General features: G+C 39.3%; 2 protein-coding genes across 14 annotated transcripts in view; one reads left to right on the top strand and one right to left on the bottom strand.

Moving 5' to 3' along the window:
- The window catches only part of Sdccag8 (serologically defined colon cancer antigen 8), a 213,391-nt gene extending 208,510 nt beyond the window's left edge, over positions 1-4,881 (bottom strand). For 2 of the 3 annotated variants that reach the window (XR_003709718.1, XR_003709717.1), the window contains exon 1: positions 4,489-4,612. Coding sequence is in view for 1 of the 3 variants with exons in the window: in XM_028755297.1 (XP_028611130.1) it covers positions 4,489-4,555 (67 nt within the window). In the remaining 2 variants the exon portion in view is untranslated. Of the gene's footprint in view, positions 1-4,488 lie in introns of all 3 variants that reach the window. The other variant, XM_028755297.1, reaches the window with a different exon arrangement.
- Positions 4,882-5,550: 669 nt separating this feature from the next.
- The window catches only part of Cep170 (centrosomal protein 170), an 87,359-nt gene continuing 74,572 nt past the window's right edge, over positions 5,551-18,337 (top strand). For all 11 annotated transcript variants that reach the window (XM_028755236.1, XM_028755235.1, XM_028755234.1 and 8 more), the window contains exon 1: positions 5,551-5,633. The gene's annotated coding sequence lies outside the window, so the exon portion shown is untranslated. The remainder of the gene's footprint in view (positions 5,634-18,337) is intronic.

Below are 18,337 nucleotides of genomic sequence, written 5' to 3'. Positions count from 1 at the left end.
CTGTCTGTTGTAGGGTGACTGCTGTGAACACCCTTCCTGTCTGTTGTAGGGTGACTGCTGTGAACACCCTTCCTGTCTGTTGTTAAATCTCGTCTTTTACCTATTATTGCCTCAGTAGTAAAGAAAGCTGAGATTTTGTTTTTAACTTTTGTTTTCAACTACCCTTAGTAGCCTTGAACTAGAAATCCTCCTGCCTCAGCCTCCTCAGCACTGGAATGGCCAATTTCATCACACCTTGCTTTTTGATTTTCATTCTAGTTAAAAAAAAATTAAAAAAGAACTATAAAAGCTAAAAGTACTAAAAGTAACATGACTAGATAAACAAAATGTTGATCATTTTCACACCCCCTCAAAGTGCTTTCATATGTATGTGTAGGTGTGTCTGTGTGTTTTGTGTGTGTGCCTACAGACATATAAGTACAAATAACATATGGCAAATAATAAAAAGAAAAATCAAGAAAATATTTATGGAAATAGAGAAGAAATGTAAGTTTTGTAAGTAAATCTGAGAAAAATAGTATCTTTCCGCAAAGATAAACATGTATACTTAAGTAGGCCAAAGGTCCAGATGACATCACTGCTAGCTGGCACACATGCAAAACTCTCTGTTAGTAGTGCTGTTACATATCCCTTCTGTAGATATGAAGTCTTCCCTAGCAGGAGCTAGAGAGATGTGCCACTCACATCCAAGTAAATCATCCTCCATCAACACTATCTCCAACAATATCGAACACAGAAGGAAGGCCTTTCCTCGAAACTGGTGTTTGTGCCATAGCCCTTCTCACTTTCAAGGCACCAGTCCAACCTCTTTCTAATTTCACAAGGTGCTAGCACAATCCTTATTCTTGAGGAGACAGAGCGGACTCGGCTCGTAGGTAGGCTTGGGCTCGGCTTTCTTCTTAGATAAAGAGCAGAAGAACAGGAAATGCAGGGGAGAAGGAAGCCAGGAGGAAGCACAAGTACAGTGTGCCCACACTCCTGTTCTTTTCCTAGTCTTTCACCAAGTCCCTTCCACACTTTGCCGTCTTTGCTCCCACAGGCAATAGTTCTTACATCTAATTCAAACTTTTAAGTTTGTAGATGAGGAAACAGAAATCCAAATCCAACTTATTAACTGATCCAAAGTCACACAGATACTAATCAGCAAACTGACAGGAAGTTCCGTGATCTGCCGCCTAGTCACACATTTTCTCCTGACTCTGTCATATTCACCACAGATTCCATCCACAGGCTGAGAAACCAATGTTGTGAAGGGAAAGGGGAAAACTGCATACAGAGTGCACATAAAAGAGAAAGTATGTGTTCCTGTCAAAGAACAGGCTTGTTTGAATGGTATACCCACTCAGCCAAAGGTAGACAGGAATCATTTGGTCAGGTGATAAGCTGAATTCACACAGCCCAGGATGCACCAAGGGATGACGCATGGCTCTGTTAGTAGGGACAGATAACCCATGACCTTGTGATCTCTGTCCTTTTAAAAACTGAAACTGCATGCTCAAATGTGTTAACACCTAAAACATCTAGTAAATAAACACTTGGCCACCCACCAAGAGGCCTTCCAAATCCCTCCTAGTCCCAGATTGAGCTGTGGCTCCCAGGACACCAGTGATACGCTCACTGTGACTATTCGGGAAGCTTGAATGCTTCTGTGGCTACTTCATAAAAATGAAGAATAATAGCAATTAGTGAATGTACACTGCTTTTAAAATCTCAGGAAGAAATATGAATAAATACCAATACTTTATTATTCTTCCGTATGCATAAACTAAAGAAGACATTTTATAACACAATTCTTAAATATTGGACACTCTTGAAATAACAAATGGTGTCATATTCACCACAGTTTGACCTCTTAAAAACAAAAGTTTACTTTAAAGGAACTATGTAATGGACATTTGACTAAGCTCAAGGTCAGATTTGACCCCATTTTGTTATCTCCTTCTAGATATGATTGCATATGCTAAGAAGCACAAGTACGAAAGTCACTAAATCAAGAAGCAATACATCCTGAAAACCAGGAGAAACTCAAATCTACTTCTTGAATCATTGTTAAAATGTTAATTTTTTCAAATGTTTATCTCTTTTTCTATACCCCTTATTTGCCATTGGTCAAATGTTTTGACCTTAAATGGTTATCATGTCAATTATAAATTTTAAAATTATCTTAATTAGAACTTCATGTTACTATTACTGGAAGCCACAGCAGTACTGCTACACATATTACTACAAGATTTGTTTTTTATGGTGCTCGGGATTGAATTCAGGACCTTGTCCAGGTCTAAGCAAATGTTATTCCATCAAGCTATACCCACTTCTATAAAATTAGTTTGAAATTAGCCCTATGACTATATCAAAATGCTTAATATTAAGCAGTCCCCCAATGTGTGGGACGAAATGAAGTCCCGAGTAAGTGTGTGTTGTTGACATGAGCAGCCATGTCAAGGATCCAGTGCCTCAGACCCATCGGAATGGGAAGGCCTTCCCCAGGTCAGGCTCTGGAGAGTGGCAGGGCATGGATGTACCTGACTGACATTTAGCTGAAACCAGTACATGTAAAAACTACAGACCACAGATTCCTCATCCCAGATGACTGCAGCATCAGACTGTTCCTCTACAGAAACTCCCTACTGAGGCTGAGTTTATAGACTGCTGCTGCTATGTCTCCATCTGAAACCAAGGCCCTCTGTATCCCAGAATGATGTTACTTGTCCGTCATTGCTTCATTCCATTGCCCTAGTCAGATCAATCATGTGTCTATATCAAAATGATTAATATTAAATGGTCCCCAGTATTTAAATAAAAGCCCAAAATTATGTCACAGAAGAACTAGATGAAAAAAACCAACTAACCAATCAACCACAACAAAAACAGACAGAAAAACTTAACCAGTATAAAAAAGATTATAACCATTTATACATTGAACACAGAGTTTTTCTGATTCCAACAAAAATGTTAGAAGCAGTTACTTTGGAATCCACCAGCTCTTGAAATATCAATAGGAGGAGGACTGCATTTAATTTCACCATCCTATAGTTTTAATACTGAGGCTGCTAACAATCTGTAACATCACAGATGACAAACAATAGCCTACAAAGTCGTAAGGAGATAAACTTTCCAGTCTTCTCAAAAAAAAAAAAAGTTAAATTTTATAGGAAACAAATGTTAGCAGCTAACATTTAATAAGCATTTGCGTGCCAAACATTGGTTACCAGCCTTATTTTAAACCAGAGCAATCTGCGATCACTTTGTTTTTTGTTTTCCTCGTTAATCCAAAGACTCCACACCATAGAGACTAGTTGTCGGTTCATCACCTAGTATGACTAACCCAAATCAGGCATTCGGTTATTATTTGCTGAATAATTCAGGTTAAAAATGATTCAAATATTTTAACTGTAGGCCACTGCATATGGGGTTATGAAAATGCAGACTAGGAAAAAGTACATCATAACCTGTAGAATAAAGCTTCAGTAAAATTTTCACTTTCTATGTACCACAATAACTTGCCCATCTCTCCTTCCTTCTTGTTCACATGCCAGACAAGCATTCTAATACTGAGGCACATTCCCAGCCCCTAATATGCATTTCTTACTACGGATTAATAATTTCTTGAGTTCTGAAAATAAATCAGTTTTGTGTTCTTTATTCATTTTGTTCATTTGTTCTCCATAAAAATCATGTTGTAGTTGACACCACAATTCATTATAATAAAGTCTCAAGTTTCCAGAGATTTCGAACATGGTCAAAAGAACAGAGCTAGCTAGCTAGCTACAAGTACGGATAGCACTTTGCCAGATAATCATTATTCTGGTACTTTGCTCAGAAAACTTGAATTAACTAAAATAGGCTTCGATTATACTAATTATGACTTGATTAATAAGAAAGGCATAGGCTTTGAAGATGGATAGGCCTGAACTCAATCCCTGCCTTTGCTGCTACCTTAGCTGTGTGAGTTTTGACCTACAACTCAACCTCTCCCAGCTTTGGTTTCCTGACAGGTAAAATGAGGGACATTAGTAAGATAAAGTTTTAAATGCTTTGCTATATGAAAATAATGTAGTCAGTAAATATTGTATTATTTCAAATAACTATTAGTGTTTTGTTTCTGAACTTATGTCAGATTTGCTATACTACACCAGAGTTTGCATGTGTAAGAAATATAAATAAAAAATTTATTGGATTAAACAGCAACAGTATGGCAACAGGGTGAAAGTGGCATGGAGCTGCCCATGAGTTTGTGCTGGTACTGGTTGATAAGACACTTAAATCAAGATGTAGGTCCCTTGTTGGGTCAGGTAACCACAAGAATCAGAGGTAATAATGCTGCTTAATACTAAAAACAAAACTAAAAGATTTCATCCATAAGATCAGAGCAACATCCGTCTTCTTCCTCCACACCCTGGCTAGTGCTCAAGGAAAGTGTCTGGGAAAAAACCCCTATAGCCCATGGTACCTAGGAGCTACTAGGCACTGAGATTCGGAGCAACTCACCCCGGAGACTCCGTTGGTATAGCCCCAGACTGTCCTCCAGGGTAGAGTTCCCTGGGGACTTCGCCATGGGGTCAGAGATGGGAGTTATGCGGGAAAGTGTCCAGTACACCCCTCCGAGGACAGGCCTAGCGCTGGGGGTTGGGGGATGTCTGCCTGCTTCCTGTCGCTGCTGTCACTAGGGAGCCAGGAACCCCGGACCGAGGTCCTGGGGGCTCTTCCTACCCCCTGGCCCTCATGGTGAACGTCGGGAATTGTAGTTCTCAAGCTCAAAGCCTGCAGCTTCGAGAGTCCTATGAGCCTTCAAACTATACTACACTTCCCAGAGGGCTATGCGCTCGGGGTGCCACTCCGGCAGTTTAGCGGCCTGAGCCCGTTGCCAAGAGACGGGTTGGCAGGCCGCGCCCTTTCCTTTTGCATAGCTTGGATTAGTTCCGCTGTCCTGCCATCCTCAGCCAGCTGAATCGACCCGCTTACAGAACGGGCTCGATTCTTCACAACGGGCCGGTGTGGAGTTGATCTCTCAGCCCTCGCAAGGATTCACTGCAAAATGGGTTTTAGTTAGGATTTCTGTCAAAATTGTTTTTCCTTGGAAAATGAAGTGTAAACCTTCCAAGCAGCCAGACTGTGAAGGCGGCGGACACTGCAACTCCTAGCTTGCCCAGAACCCCGCCCTCCGCGTGGAGTTGGCGCGCTGCCCGCTGGGAATCGTAGTCCGGGTTGGTTGCGGTCCCACTCCAGCCAAGCCGCTCTTCATTGTTCAAGCGGGTCTTGAGGGCACGCCTGCGCAGTGGGCAGCTGCTAGAGCGTATGGGTGAGACCCTCTGCAAAGCCCCCTTTCATTGTCTGGGTCTGGCGCCTGCGCAGTGAGGCATCGCTGGGCCCTGGCTGGAGGAGGGAGAGGGCCTGGCTCGGTGCCCTCTGCGAGGCGCCTGCGCACTGAGCTGCCGCTCGCTGCCGTTCCCGCTATGTGTGGGGCGTGTGTGGAATAACGTTATTGCCCAGCGGAACCGAGGGGGCCCCAGCTCCACAGCGGCGGCGACGACGACGAGGACAACGGCGAGGGGGTGGGGAGAGGACAGCGTGGCAGAGACTGACGGGACGCGCCGCGCCCCGCCTCCCGGTCCGGTCCCTCTCTGCGGTGAGGGGTAAGTGATGCGCTCGGGGTCGGCACGGCCCGGGATTCTGCACATCCTCCGCTCCGGCGGCCGGAGCCGGGCGCGGCCCGCGGCGGCTTGGAGTGCGGGCCTGGAGGCCGAGGGACGCCACCCGGACGCCCCGCGCGGCCGCCGCCCTCCAATCCCCTCCCCTCCCCCATGGGCTGCGGCCGACTGCCCCGGGCCGGCTTCCCCTCAGTGCGCCCGGTCCTCTTCTGTTCACTCCCGCTTTGTGCAGCCGCAGCCTGAGCTGCCTGGGAACGCTGCGGGAGGTGCGTCGAGGGAATGGCTGCGCGGCCGCTGGGGAAGGGAGTTTTCCAGTGCGCCCATCCCTTTTGTAGGGTTGGTTTCGGGGTGTGAGGAGGGTGCCGGCGTTGGGAAGGGGGTGACGGACGACGAGCCTTCAGATGGCGTTGAGAGGGCGTGGAAGACTTGCTGTCACGCCGCTCGCGGGGCGACTGCACCCACGTAGCCTCTAGCTCGATAGTAAACCCACGGCAGGAGCGAGTGGTTTCCTGTGGGCTTCATTGTCCCAAGATTCAGTTGTACGGTTTGGGTCTAGTTCACTTCCATTTTATTCAAGGGGGAGAAATAGCAGCTGCGTGACACGTAAGGGAAGACAAGGAATTGTGTCCTAAGTCATGTGATCTCTATTTTCTGATCTTGAGTATAAACTGTCGTCCTGACCCCCGATCCCCAAAGAATATAAAGACAGGCTGTACAGGCTAGAGTCCCAAGTCTGCCAAGCTGATCAATATAAAATTACCAGGTAACAATGAGGCTGGGCTTAGGTAGGGCCTGACAGCGAAGCTGTTGTTTAGCAGGGAAATGAACCAGCAGAATTATTTTTTTCCACTGGGTGGGTAATGCGTTCATGTTCCTAAGGGAATACATTAGGATAGACTTAAAGCAAACAAAACAAAAAAATAGGCCAGCTATGTTTTAGTTTCTGAAGTTGATTCGTTTTTATTCTGTTAATGAAAATTCAACCGCTGGAGAGGAATTTGTTGAAGCAGACAATAAATTTACTTGAAAAATGCATCCTTTAAAATCATTTGACATCTTAAGCTTATGGTATTTGCAGTGCTTTGACAACCTTTTTGCTTAAGACAAGCAGACCATAGGATGAAGCAGAATGAGGAAGAGGAGCAAGTGAAGGGACAATGTGAGAGTTATAAATACAGAACTTAAATCTTTACTGATAAAGCCCTATGTATTTAGCCTTCAGGGACTGAGGAATTGAGCACTAAGAAATAGCAAGTTAGCCAGTCTGTATTTTTGCCATTGTTTTAAAAAATAAAACCTGCGCAGCTTTTAGGTTTTCCTTTTGAAAAGTACTGTGAAATGTTGATGTCCTAAAACAGGAGTCTGAAGTGGGCTTAACAGAAACTAAGATACTAACAGGCAAAGTTGGCTGACTTGTCTGCTAACTCTGAAGCAATGGAAGGCAGAGCCAAACAAAACAAAGATCTTTATTGCAGTGTGATCTCTCCTATGTGTGTACCCTAGTCCCCTGTCCTGCACAAATGGATAGAACATATTCCATGTGCTCTTTGAGTGGTCTGCATCAGTTAACTCTATTCTCACAGTTGTATTAATTTAATCCTTATGTTGTGACATATATTACTTATTATACTGAAGTGGAGCTTGAGTTTTAGAAACTAAGGAAAAATGTGCTTTTTGTAAAAAAAAAAAAAAGTCTTCCCTGCTTATTAATAACCAAAGTGCAATATATGTCCTAATATTTTATAGCATGATCAACTCTATAACCTGTGTTAAAAATAAAATATACACACAAGAACTTAATGATGTTGGTTTTTCTTTAATGAATTATATTCTTCTCAACTTACACTAGAATTCACCTTTTGATAATATTGGGGGAGCTTCTTTTGCTAGAGTGGATTTTTTAACACTTAACTTTTGCTCTTTAATTCTACTCGATTGTAATGTTAGTTTATATTAAATTACAGCCAGTTTCTTGTTTGTTTGTTTGTGTGGGGGTTTTGTTGTTTTTTGAGACATGGGTTCTCTGTGTATCTCTGGCTGTCCTGGAACTTACTCTGTATACAGGCTGGCCTTGAACTGAGAGATTTTTCTTGCCTCTGCTTTCCTAGTGCTAGGATTAATGGTGTGCTTGGCTTGGCTTAGATTTCAATCAATTAAAAAAAATCATAATCAGATTCCATGTGTGAATTTTATTTAGTAAAATTTTAAGTATATCTTACCAATAAATTTCATAGTATCCTAAAATTGCTTTGTGTGGAATACATAATCTTCATGTTTCTTATTTTAGCATTAGAAAAAACATCAGTATCACTTCTGCATGCTAATACAAATATCAGGGTTGTTTTTAAAATTCCATAATTAGTCATTTGTTTCACTTTCTTATTTTTCTTTACAGGGGAGGAGTCAAAACTCAATTTTATTATTGCATCTGGTAGAAATCAGATACTGCACCTCTAGTGGTTAAAGCTTAATATTTGAACTTTGTATCTATATGGGTTTGCTTTCTCTTTTTTTTTCCATGTGTGTGTGGTGTATTTACATGTGTATATGAATGTTTACATGTGTTGGGGCCTGCATGTATGCCTGTGCACATGGAGGCCTGAGACCGAAATCTTCCTTGATTGCTTTTCTACATTGTTCATTTTGAGGCAGGATGTCTTTGTTGAACCTACAGCTTATGACTAAAGCTTGTCTCACTAGCTAGTTTATTCCAGAGATCTCCTATCTTTACTTTCTGAGCCTTCACTGTACATCCCCACATAGGTCACCAAGCCTGCCCAGCATTTACATGGGTTCTGTCTATCTAAACTGTCTGGTCGTCTTGCTTACTTAAGTCCTTTAACAGACCCTGTATGGTTTATTCACTTAACAAAATTCTGGTCCTGATAAATATTTTTCACTATTTAATGCATAATGATTTTTGTTCTGTCTTAAACATCAGACTGCTAAATAGTGTACTATTCTAAAAAGAATATGATAGATGACACTAAGCTGTAAAATATCTGTATAGTTACAAGTTTTTCTAGATTAGTTAATACACCAATATTTGATGGATAGATAATGATTAAAGCATTAAGCATAGACCTCTTTCACCGAAATAGTAGAGTCTTGTTTAGTGGCATAAAAGCCTCAGACCATCTTTTCTCCTTTAATTTTCTTAACAATGAAAATTTTAGTAACTACCCTTGGCAAAATGAGCTTTGATGTATTTGCTCTAATGTTTTATGAGCGATGTGTTTAGTAGTGAGTTCACTTTTTTTGTGGTATAAAAGAATAAGAAAACATCTGTAGTCAACTAAACTGGTTTTATTGTCCAGTTTAGTTGAAATGATTGTGCAACAGAATATGTATTTTTTAGGCAAAGTAACATAGCAAATATGAAATGTATTTTCATGTCAAACAAAAGCATAGAAGAAACAGGAGGAAAACTAATGCCATATAAATTACTTTCATACAATAGTAACGGTAAAAGGGTGAAGAGTCCCAAGCATTCTATAGAACTGAAACCAAGTGAAACATAGCAGAGAATAAGCAACCATTTTAGTGCACTAATAATTAATAAATACTATAGGAAATATTTCTCTTTGGGGATATTATGGAAAAGGCGAATAATACACTGTATAGAGCGCTTGCTAAATGGCAGGTTTCTCTTTTTTTTAAAACATCCTTCTTTATCACAGTATTATCTTATACATTTAAAGTTTAAAACCTTGGGATTGGAGACATGGCTCAGCAGTTAAGATCACTAGCTCCTCTTCCAAGGACCTAAGTTTAGTTCCCAACAACAAAGAAGTGGTTCCCAACCACCTGTAATTCCAGCTGCAAGGAGCCAGACACCCTCTTCTGCCCTCCAGACAACAGAGACATACATGGTGAATATTGTACATGCAAGCAAAACACATAAAGTCTTAATAAGGTCTTTAAAAAACTTGAAGCACAAAGTTAGTTAATATGTTTTTATGGCACATATCACAGAATTGTTGAGTTTGTAACTGAACCTTTGTGTTTTGACAAAAGTCAAAATGCTTCTAACTTACCTTTTTTTTTTAGTAAGTTAAGTGATACTTGTTCCTTTATTGTCATTAATATAATGCTGGAATTGGAAGCATTTTACAAGTCTTCTGTACAGTGTGCCACATGTTGCTAAAATTCTTGAGATCCAGCTTTGCCTTGAACTCTCCCCTGGACTTGAAAGGAAATCCATTTAACCTTCAGAATGTTTAGTGACAGGCCTAGGTTGAGTCCTAGGCCAGAGGAGGTCCCAGCTAATGAGATTGAGTCATCTGCTCCATGGAGAGTAGAGAGGAGTGAGATGCAGAGAGGGCTTTTATTCAGTATGGCCACACTAGGAAGGAGCGAGAATCAGGATACAAATCTCTGTCTTCTGGATAAAGATAGGAGCTCTGGGATTTTATAGTAATAGCTTTTGCTATGGCATTTTCATATTTTGATCATCTCTTTGTCTCTGCCTGTCTCCTCTCTTTATCACACACACACACACACACACACACACACACACACACACACACACAGAGTGTATGTAGAACCTAGGATACTAGAAAAGATCCCATGAGAGGGTAACATAGTTCTTTTCTTTAGGGAACAGGAAAGATAAGAACACACGTGAGTTGGAACGGGGAATACTGGAGATGGAGAGCAGAGAGTGGGGTCAGAGAGGTGGGAGAGAAACGGAATGGAGGTGATAGTCAGCCATAACCCAGGAATTATAAAAGCATGCAATCTAATACTGATTTTACTATCTGAATTCTTCCCATTAGCTGTAGTTCTATCTTAAAAACAATACAGTAGATTCTCAATAAAGTTTTTCAAAGTTACCACTTACTTGTTGTATAGTTTCCTTTACCTTTCTTGTCTCTAAATGATTTGAGATAGTTGAGTTGATGCTGGTTTTTTCCCAATATAATTTCCATATTTAATTCTGCAGCTATGGTCTGGCCGTATACTTATTGCTTATTTAAAGCCATGTACTTTTATTTGCAGTCTGAAGTTGTGTCATATCTTTAACAACAGTAATGTTTTTTCAATTCTGAGACATCCATGGGGAGGATGATCATGGTTCTTGTAAGTTACTTTCTTGTAATTAAGGGTGAAATTCTGTACTGCTTTCCTAATATTAAAGTGCTCTTTCTTATGAAACTGATATTGTTAATAAGTCATAAGTTTTCTTTGACACTAGTTGTAAGGTTTGTTTTATTCTAATGTTTTAACCATTAGAAACTCAACAACCTTGTGTTGGTTCTCATTTTGTTTTTTGAAAATTTTTTTTCTGAAAACTACTGATGCAGTCTCTATAAATATCCTTATTCATATTTACTAGTCTCACATACTCCGTTTATAACATGGGTGATATTTTTAAAGCAATGATTTACCCTTACCTTCTACTCACTTTTATCTGTTTTAATGTAACTATAGTACAAATTTGTTGAAATTTTCTTGAATCATGATTCTGTCTTCTTATCCAAGGGATTAGCTTCCCTTCCTGGCTTTTGGACATTTATAAATTTAATAAGCCATATCTCTAATGTCTCCATCCTGTCCGAGTACTTGTCATAGCCAAGGATAAATCCAAACAGATTTATAAATAGAATCAGTGCCACATAAAATATGCTGGGGGTGGAGAAGTGATACAAAAGTAATGAAAAGTATTTGTAGTTTGGTATCTTTTCTTTTTTTCTTGATTAACAAAGGAATTGAATGAAACTAGGAGTTTTGAGGATATGGATGATAATGTCACTATATGATAATAAAGTTGAGTAAGGAAAGGTGCTATGAAGCAGAGTTTATCAGCGCCAAGAAAGGCATTGCTGTTGTTAAGTTTGTGACAACTGTAGACTGCAAACACTACTGCATGGCTTGAAATTAGAACAGTGGTTTTACTACAATTGTATTTAGACCATAGCTGCAGAATTAACATGTAAACTGGCCAGAATTTTTTAAAATGATACTGATAAAACCTAAGGCCAGTTGACAGAAGAGAAGGCAAAGAAAGTGAATAAAATTAATTAAAGGATGAAGGATGGTAGACTTTCCCTTTTTATTTTTAAGGTGTGAGTACATACAAATGGTTCAAGTGGTTCAATATTTTTAAACTGTGTGCAATTCCTTCTTACCCCTGTTTTTTTTTCTTTTTCTTTTTTTTTTTTTTTTGGTTTATTTTGAGACAGGGTTTCTCTGTGTAGTCCTGGCTGTCCTGGAACTCACTCTGTAGACCAGGCTGGCTTCGAACTCAGAAATCCGCCTGCCTCTGCCTCCCAAGTGCTGGGATTAAAGGCGTGCGCCACCACTGCCTGCCCTTACCCCTGTTTTATAAATACTGAATTACCACTTTTTCCAATGCAATGAAGTACCTTTATTATATTTTATATATCTCTCAATTCAAACAATTACAAATAATAATCTTAATCCTCCTTCCATCTTGAATGCTATTATTCCTGAGTGTTTGAGAAATAAGTCTTCAGAAACAGTGCTCACCACCCCACCCCAGATATTTAACATTCCATCTTGAGGGGGGTGAAGACATGTAGGTATCTGGGTAGAGAATAATCTCACATGCAGTGTGGTTCTGCAAGGAACGGGATAAGTGAATATGAGAACAAAGAGGCCACTGTGACTTCAGATGAGTGAGAGAAGGGAAGAGGAGGAGGAATTAAAATGGGATGGAGCTTTTATTGGTTGATGTTATTTAAGTGCCGTGGGAATTTATTGAGGACATTGAAAGGCTTGTTTTATAGATAGCAGTGAAAGGGGTGCAAGTATGGAAATGAAATGAGCTAAGAATGAATTGGAGTGATCTACACTAACTGTTTAGAGTAACTGTGATGGTGATAGTGAAAGTTGTCCATGTCTGGCTTTACAGAATCAAGAGTTTCTATAAAGTTAGGAATCTTTTTTGAACATCTAAGTAAACGTATCAAGTAGGTAATGGTATATATAAGACACAAATTCTGAGAAGATTTAAGGATTCATGAAATGTAAACACCACCAGTAAACTGAAAGAGAGTAAATTGTGTAGTACCCCAGAAGCCAAGGGAAGAAAGGAATTTTGAAGGTAAGAGTATCCAGTCATGGTATCACATTTAGTCACTTAAATACACACACACACACACACACACACACACACACACACACACACACACACTCTTAACTGGTGGTTACTGAGCAAGCCTTAAGACTTCTGGTTCTGCTAGATAATATACTTAGTAAAGGTTTATTATATGTTATGGAATAACAAAACAAATTCAAACCTTAGAGCTTGAATAGGAAGGAGTCTTACACTCCAGGCAAACAGAAAACTGATTTGAGCAAATTCAAGGAAAGGGGAAAGGGAACCTCTTTAGGAAAGAGGCATAAAGTATAAAATAATTTGGTGGAAAACACATTGGAAATAGAAGACTTTCTGTGGAACTGTAATTTAAAAATATAAGAGCTAAAGATATAGTTCGGTACTAGACTTTGTGCTTAACATGTGAGAGGCCCTGTCTTCAGTCCACAGGATAACAGGGTGAACAGGCACACACAAAAGCAATTATCCCTTGGTATCTAAATAGAATTAAATCTTCCAGTGCTTGAGACCTTTAAATAAAGTTGGAATAGTATTTGCAATATAACCATTGACATCTTCTTAGGAAAAAATTACATTTATTTGTATATGTATGTGGGTATATGATATGCTATACAAGAGGAGGCCAAAGGATATCTTGGAGGAGTCAGTTCACTCCTTCCACTGTGTGAGTTCCAGGGATTAGCTCAGGTCATCAGGCTTGGCAGCAAGTGCCTTTACCCACTAAGCCATCTCTGGTTGATCTCCTATGTACATTATTTAAATTATCTTTGTGTCATCTACAGTGCCTAATACAATGCAGTATTTACAAATACTTACTCTGTATCACTTGGTGAATGATGGCAAATGAAAATTATGTTCTGTGTATGTTCAAAACATGCATAATTATTCTCTCCATCCAGTATTTTTCATCTGAGTTTATTGGATCCATGAATTTGGAACCCTTGGGAATATGTGTTAGTGTCCAAATATATTTTGAGGACTTTACTGTTACTTGCTGTGGTTGCTCAAGAGAAATCCTCCTAAATTGTACAACTAACACATTGCAAAGTAAAGGCTGCTTATTAATGTTTACTTACTCTTTTACAGATTTAAATATAGTTATTATATATTGTAAAATTTCTAAAAGTCAAAAAGCACACACTTTGATAATTTACCAGCTACTATTTATTATCTCTTTCACATATTCTTCCCTGTTCTTGTTTAATTTGGCATGATTCTATCTTAGACTTTATCACTAATTTTTTACTTAAATATTTTTATCAAGTTAGAAAAAATTATAAAATATTTATGTAAACCCAGGACTGGGGAAAAAAGTTTCATTTTGAAATTAGTATGAGTTTTAAAAATCTGTGTTTGTTTGTTTGCATCGGATCTGATACAGTTCTTTCAAACCAAAGGAAAACAGTGATTTCCACACAGATCTATGAGAAATGTCCATTTTAATGTTTATAATTTTAAAACCAATTTAAATAAATTATAAATTACATGTTGATAAACTCCTATGCCACTATATAAAATCTGAATTGGAACACTAGGAATGTAGTTCGGTGTAGATACTGCTTACCATGTGTGGGCTGTTGGGTTTGGATTTGATCAGTAGCATCAGGGGATTGGGGAGGGGGAGATTGAAAATATGTTCTTAAAAATAAAATGGGAACCATAGGAAAAGAACTACAAAAATGATATATACTTTTGTCAGTGCCTTAGTTAGGTTTTTTTATTGTTATGATGAAACACCATGACTAAAGCATTTGGTATACATATCACAGTCCATTGTGGAAAACCAAGTCAGGAACTTAAACAGGGCAAGAACCTGGAGGCAGGAGCTGATACAGAGGGTATGGGGGTAGGATACGGGTGCTGCTAGTAAGACTTGCTCAGCCTGCTTTCTTATAGAATCAGGACCACCAGCCCAGGGATGGCACAACCTACAATAGGTTGGACCCTTCCCCATCAACTAGTAATTAAGAAAAGGCTTGCCTACAGCCTTGTGTCTCATAGTTGTGAAAACTCCAAAGGCTACTTTTAAAGTTTTAGCAAGTTAAATATCTGCTGAAGGTCTTTTCCCTAGAGATAGCATCATCTAAGTGTGCAATGGAATAGATGAACAAGAAGCTCCGTCTTAGTTTCTGTGTCTTTCATATGTGTGCTGATTCTGTTTCCTCCCAAAGGCTGTATCTATTATTATTATTATTATTATTCACTTTACATCTCACTCACTGCCCCTCTTCCTCCTGGCCAACTCCTGCCACATCCTGCAATAATCTTCTCCCCCTCCCCACTCCTCCACTGAGAGGGTGAGCCCCCCAGGTATCTCCCCAACCTAGAACATCAAGACTCTGCAGAGCTAGGCACATCCCCTTCAACTGAGCCCAGACAAGGCAGCCCAGCTAGAAGAACATATCCCAGGTATAGGCAACAGCTTTTGGGGATAACTCCCCGCTCTAGTTGTTTGGGACCCACAAGAAGACCAAGCTGCACATCTGCTACATATGTGTGGGGAGGCCTAGGTCCAGCCCATGTATTCTCTTTGGTTGGTGGTTCAGTCTCTAAGAGCCCCAAGGGTCCAGGTTAGTTGACTTTGTTGGTCTTCCTGTGGAGTTTCTATCCCCTTCGGAGACTGCAATCCTTCATCCTATCCTTTCATAAGAATCTCGATGCTCCATCCACTGTTTGTGGGAGTTGGTATCCATCTGAGTCAGCTGCTGGGGGGAGCCTCTCAGGGCAGCCATGCTAGGCTCCTGTCTACAAGCATAACAGAATGTTATTAATAGTGTCATGGATTGGTGCCTGACCATGGGATGGGTCTCAAGTTGGGCTGGTTATTGGTTACCATTCCCTCAGTCTCTGTTCCATCCCCCATCCCTGTATTTCTTATAGACTGGTTAAATTTTGGGTCATAGGGTTGGTTCCTCCACTAGGGTTCCTGCCTGGCAACAGGAGGAAGGCCACATCTCTTAATACAGTTGCATTGAGGATTAACGTTCAACATGAATTTTGAAAGAAATACAATATTAATTACTTTTCTCCTAGTAGAAATAATCTACTAGGAGATTAATACCTAATAAATACCTAGTAGAAAGAATCTGTAGAAAGGTTTTACTTTTTGGTTTTCTTTTTGGTTTTACACAAGGTATAGTCCTAGCACAGCAGGGAAGGTCTGGTAGCTGGAGGGTAACAGGGGCATAGGGTCTGACTTCTTTAAAACTAGGCAGATTGGAAAGCAGAAAGCTGGACCATAAACAGGGCAAAACTAGAACTCTCAAAGTCCCTAGTAGTCTTTGCCATCTAGGCCTGATACTTCAAAAGTTTCATGAATTCCCCAAACAGTATTCAAACACATGAGGCTGTTGGATGGCATTTAAGATCCAAACTACAACAAATACCTTCATTTAAATCATACCAGAGAGCAAAAGAAATTAAAGGATATGCAGACTACATAGTGGTATGTAGAGATTGAAATAAAAAGGGTGGTGGTGGGGTTGCACAGGAGGACAGAAATGTAGAATTGGAGAAAGTTCAATTTTTGGAAAGGAAACACATTTGTTTTATTGGAGTTAGGGTTGACTTTGGAGTTAGTTCACCCAGGGTCAGAATTTCATTTCCTAACAATAATTGTTCATAAAATTACTAACATTTGGGGCTAAGGAAATAGCTCACTGATTTAAGCACTTAACCAAACAAGTGTGAAGACTGGAGTTCAGATCATAGAAACCCAACATAGACACTGGGTAAGTACAGCAGTCTGCTCTAAATTCCAGCCCTGGGAGGTGAGATTATCAAAACTAGCTGTATTGGTAAGCTCTAGGCTTGAATTTGAGACCCTGTTTCAATAAATATTGTGGAAGAGCAATTGAAGATGCTTCCCAACACCAGCATCAGGCTACCACATGAATGTGCATGCATGTGCACTCACATGACTCCACACACATGAGAAAGAAGGAAAATTAAAATTTTCCCCAATTGAAAATTATAAGATACATGTGTATACATTTTACCGTCTTAAACATTTAAGTCTAGTATATATACATGATACTGTACAGCCAGCACCACTATTCAGCTGTAAAACTAAATGAACTATTAACCAGTAGTTCCTTCAGTGCTCCCATCTCCAGGTCTTAGCAACTACTTTCCTTTCTCACTCTGACTTCTGCTACTGAAAGTACCTCACATAACTGAAATTACATGTTTATATTTCTGTGAATAGCTTGTTTTATTTAACATTGTCTTCAAGGTTGAGCAATACTGTAGCAGGTGTCAAAAATCCCTTCTAACAGTGAACAATACTATGTTGTGTGTACCATATTTTATTAATTCATCTGCCCATGAACACTTTATTATTTCCTAGATATTGACTATTGATAGTACTAATGATTTATCTTTGTTAGCTGCTCTACTGCCTCAAAATTGCTGATGTTCAAATAAAATAATACTTCCAAGTGTTTTGTGCTGGTTGTGTCTGAGAATTATCCCCTTTGACAAAATCTCTGTATTTCATGTTCTCAGAAATTATCACAGATTGTACTGTTTTTATTGAATTCTTAGGAACCTTGTGGAATCAGGTAATCATGAACATAATTATTTTTAGGTAGAGAGCCCAAAAAATGCAGTCTAGACCATGAAAGAACACAGGTGATTCAAAGATTAGCTAAAAGATGAGAGTTCATTTGTTTTCTAATTTACTAACTTATTTTTAAACCTTTGCTGCTACCTTTATAAATGAAAGTACAAATCTCTTTATGCTCTTCTGATTAGACTAAATTATCAGCTTATCCATATTGCCTGCTATAAATACAGAACACTTAACTGAAGCCATCCTTCACATAAAAAGCATATGGTTTCTGTTTGTGGAGCTGCAGTAACTAGAGTAACCACTAACCACCTGTTTAACAAAAGTTACTCAGTTCTACAAAGGAAAGCAAGTCACAGTTTCCATGTTTTATAAAGTGGCAGAGAGGCCTTGGTAAGAACTCTTAATGCCTCAGCTATGCAAATGTGTAGCATTTTTCTGGTAGGACTATTCACTGAGGATTTAATAAATGATTTTATGAAGGAAGTTTATTAAGTTGCTACCTTTTCTCATCAAATGAAATTTTCTTTTGAAAATGTATAATAAAGTTAGATACAACATGAGGCTTGATACTTGGAATGCCATCTATTTTTGGTGAACAAATATTAAGTTGTAGATTATATATGTAATTGGTTCATATTTATTTTAACTGCTTTTAAAGAAGAGTTGTTGGTTTATATGGCAGATAATAAAGGTAAAATTTAGGCATTTATTCCAAAATAATGAGTATGAGAACAAAAGTATTCCCTCCCTTCCCCCTTCCTCGCAAAACTATTCTTACTACTGGTTTTTCATGTGAGCATAGAGTCAGTATTTTGATAAGAATCCAAAAACAGCACAGCTGCAGATTTTTTTTGTGAGGAACTGTACAAATGAGGGTGGAGATTTAAAGTAAACGAAGTTTTCCCAAGAACGTTTCTCATTGTCTGTCCCAGATCAAATTAATTATAAAGCAGACTTGAAATTTTCAGTGTCATACATGTGTTTCTGTGTGTGTGTGTGTGTGTGTGTGTGTGTGTGTGTGTGTGTGTGTGT

The sequence above is a fragment of the Grammomys surdaster genome, unplaced genomic scaffold, assembly GCF_004785775.1.
Source record: "Grammomys surdaster isolate TR1022 unplaced genomic scaffold, NIH_TR_1.0 126051, whole genome shotgun sequence".
Lineage (NCBI taxonomy): Eukaryota > Metazoa > Chordata > Mammalia > Rodentia > Muridae > Grammomys > Grammomys surdaster.
The sequence above is the reverse complement of the archived record's forward strand: the minus strand, read 5'-3'. Positions and strand labels throughout refer to the sequence as shown.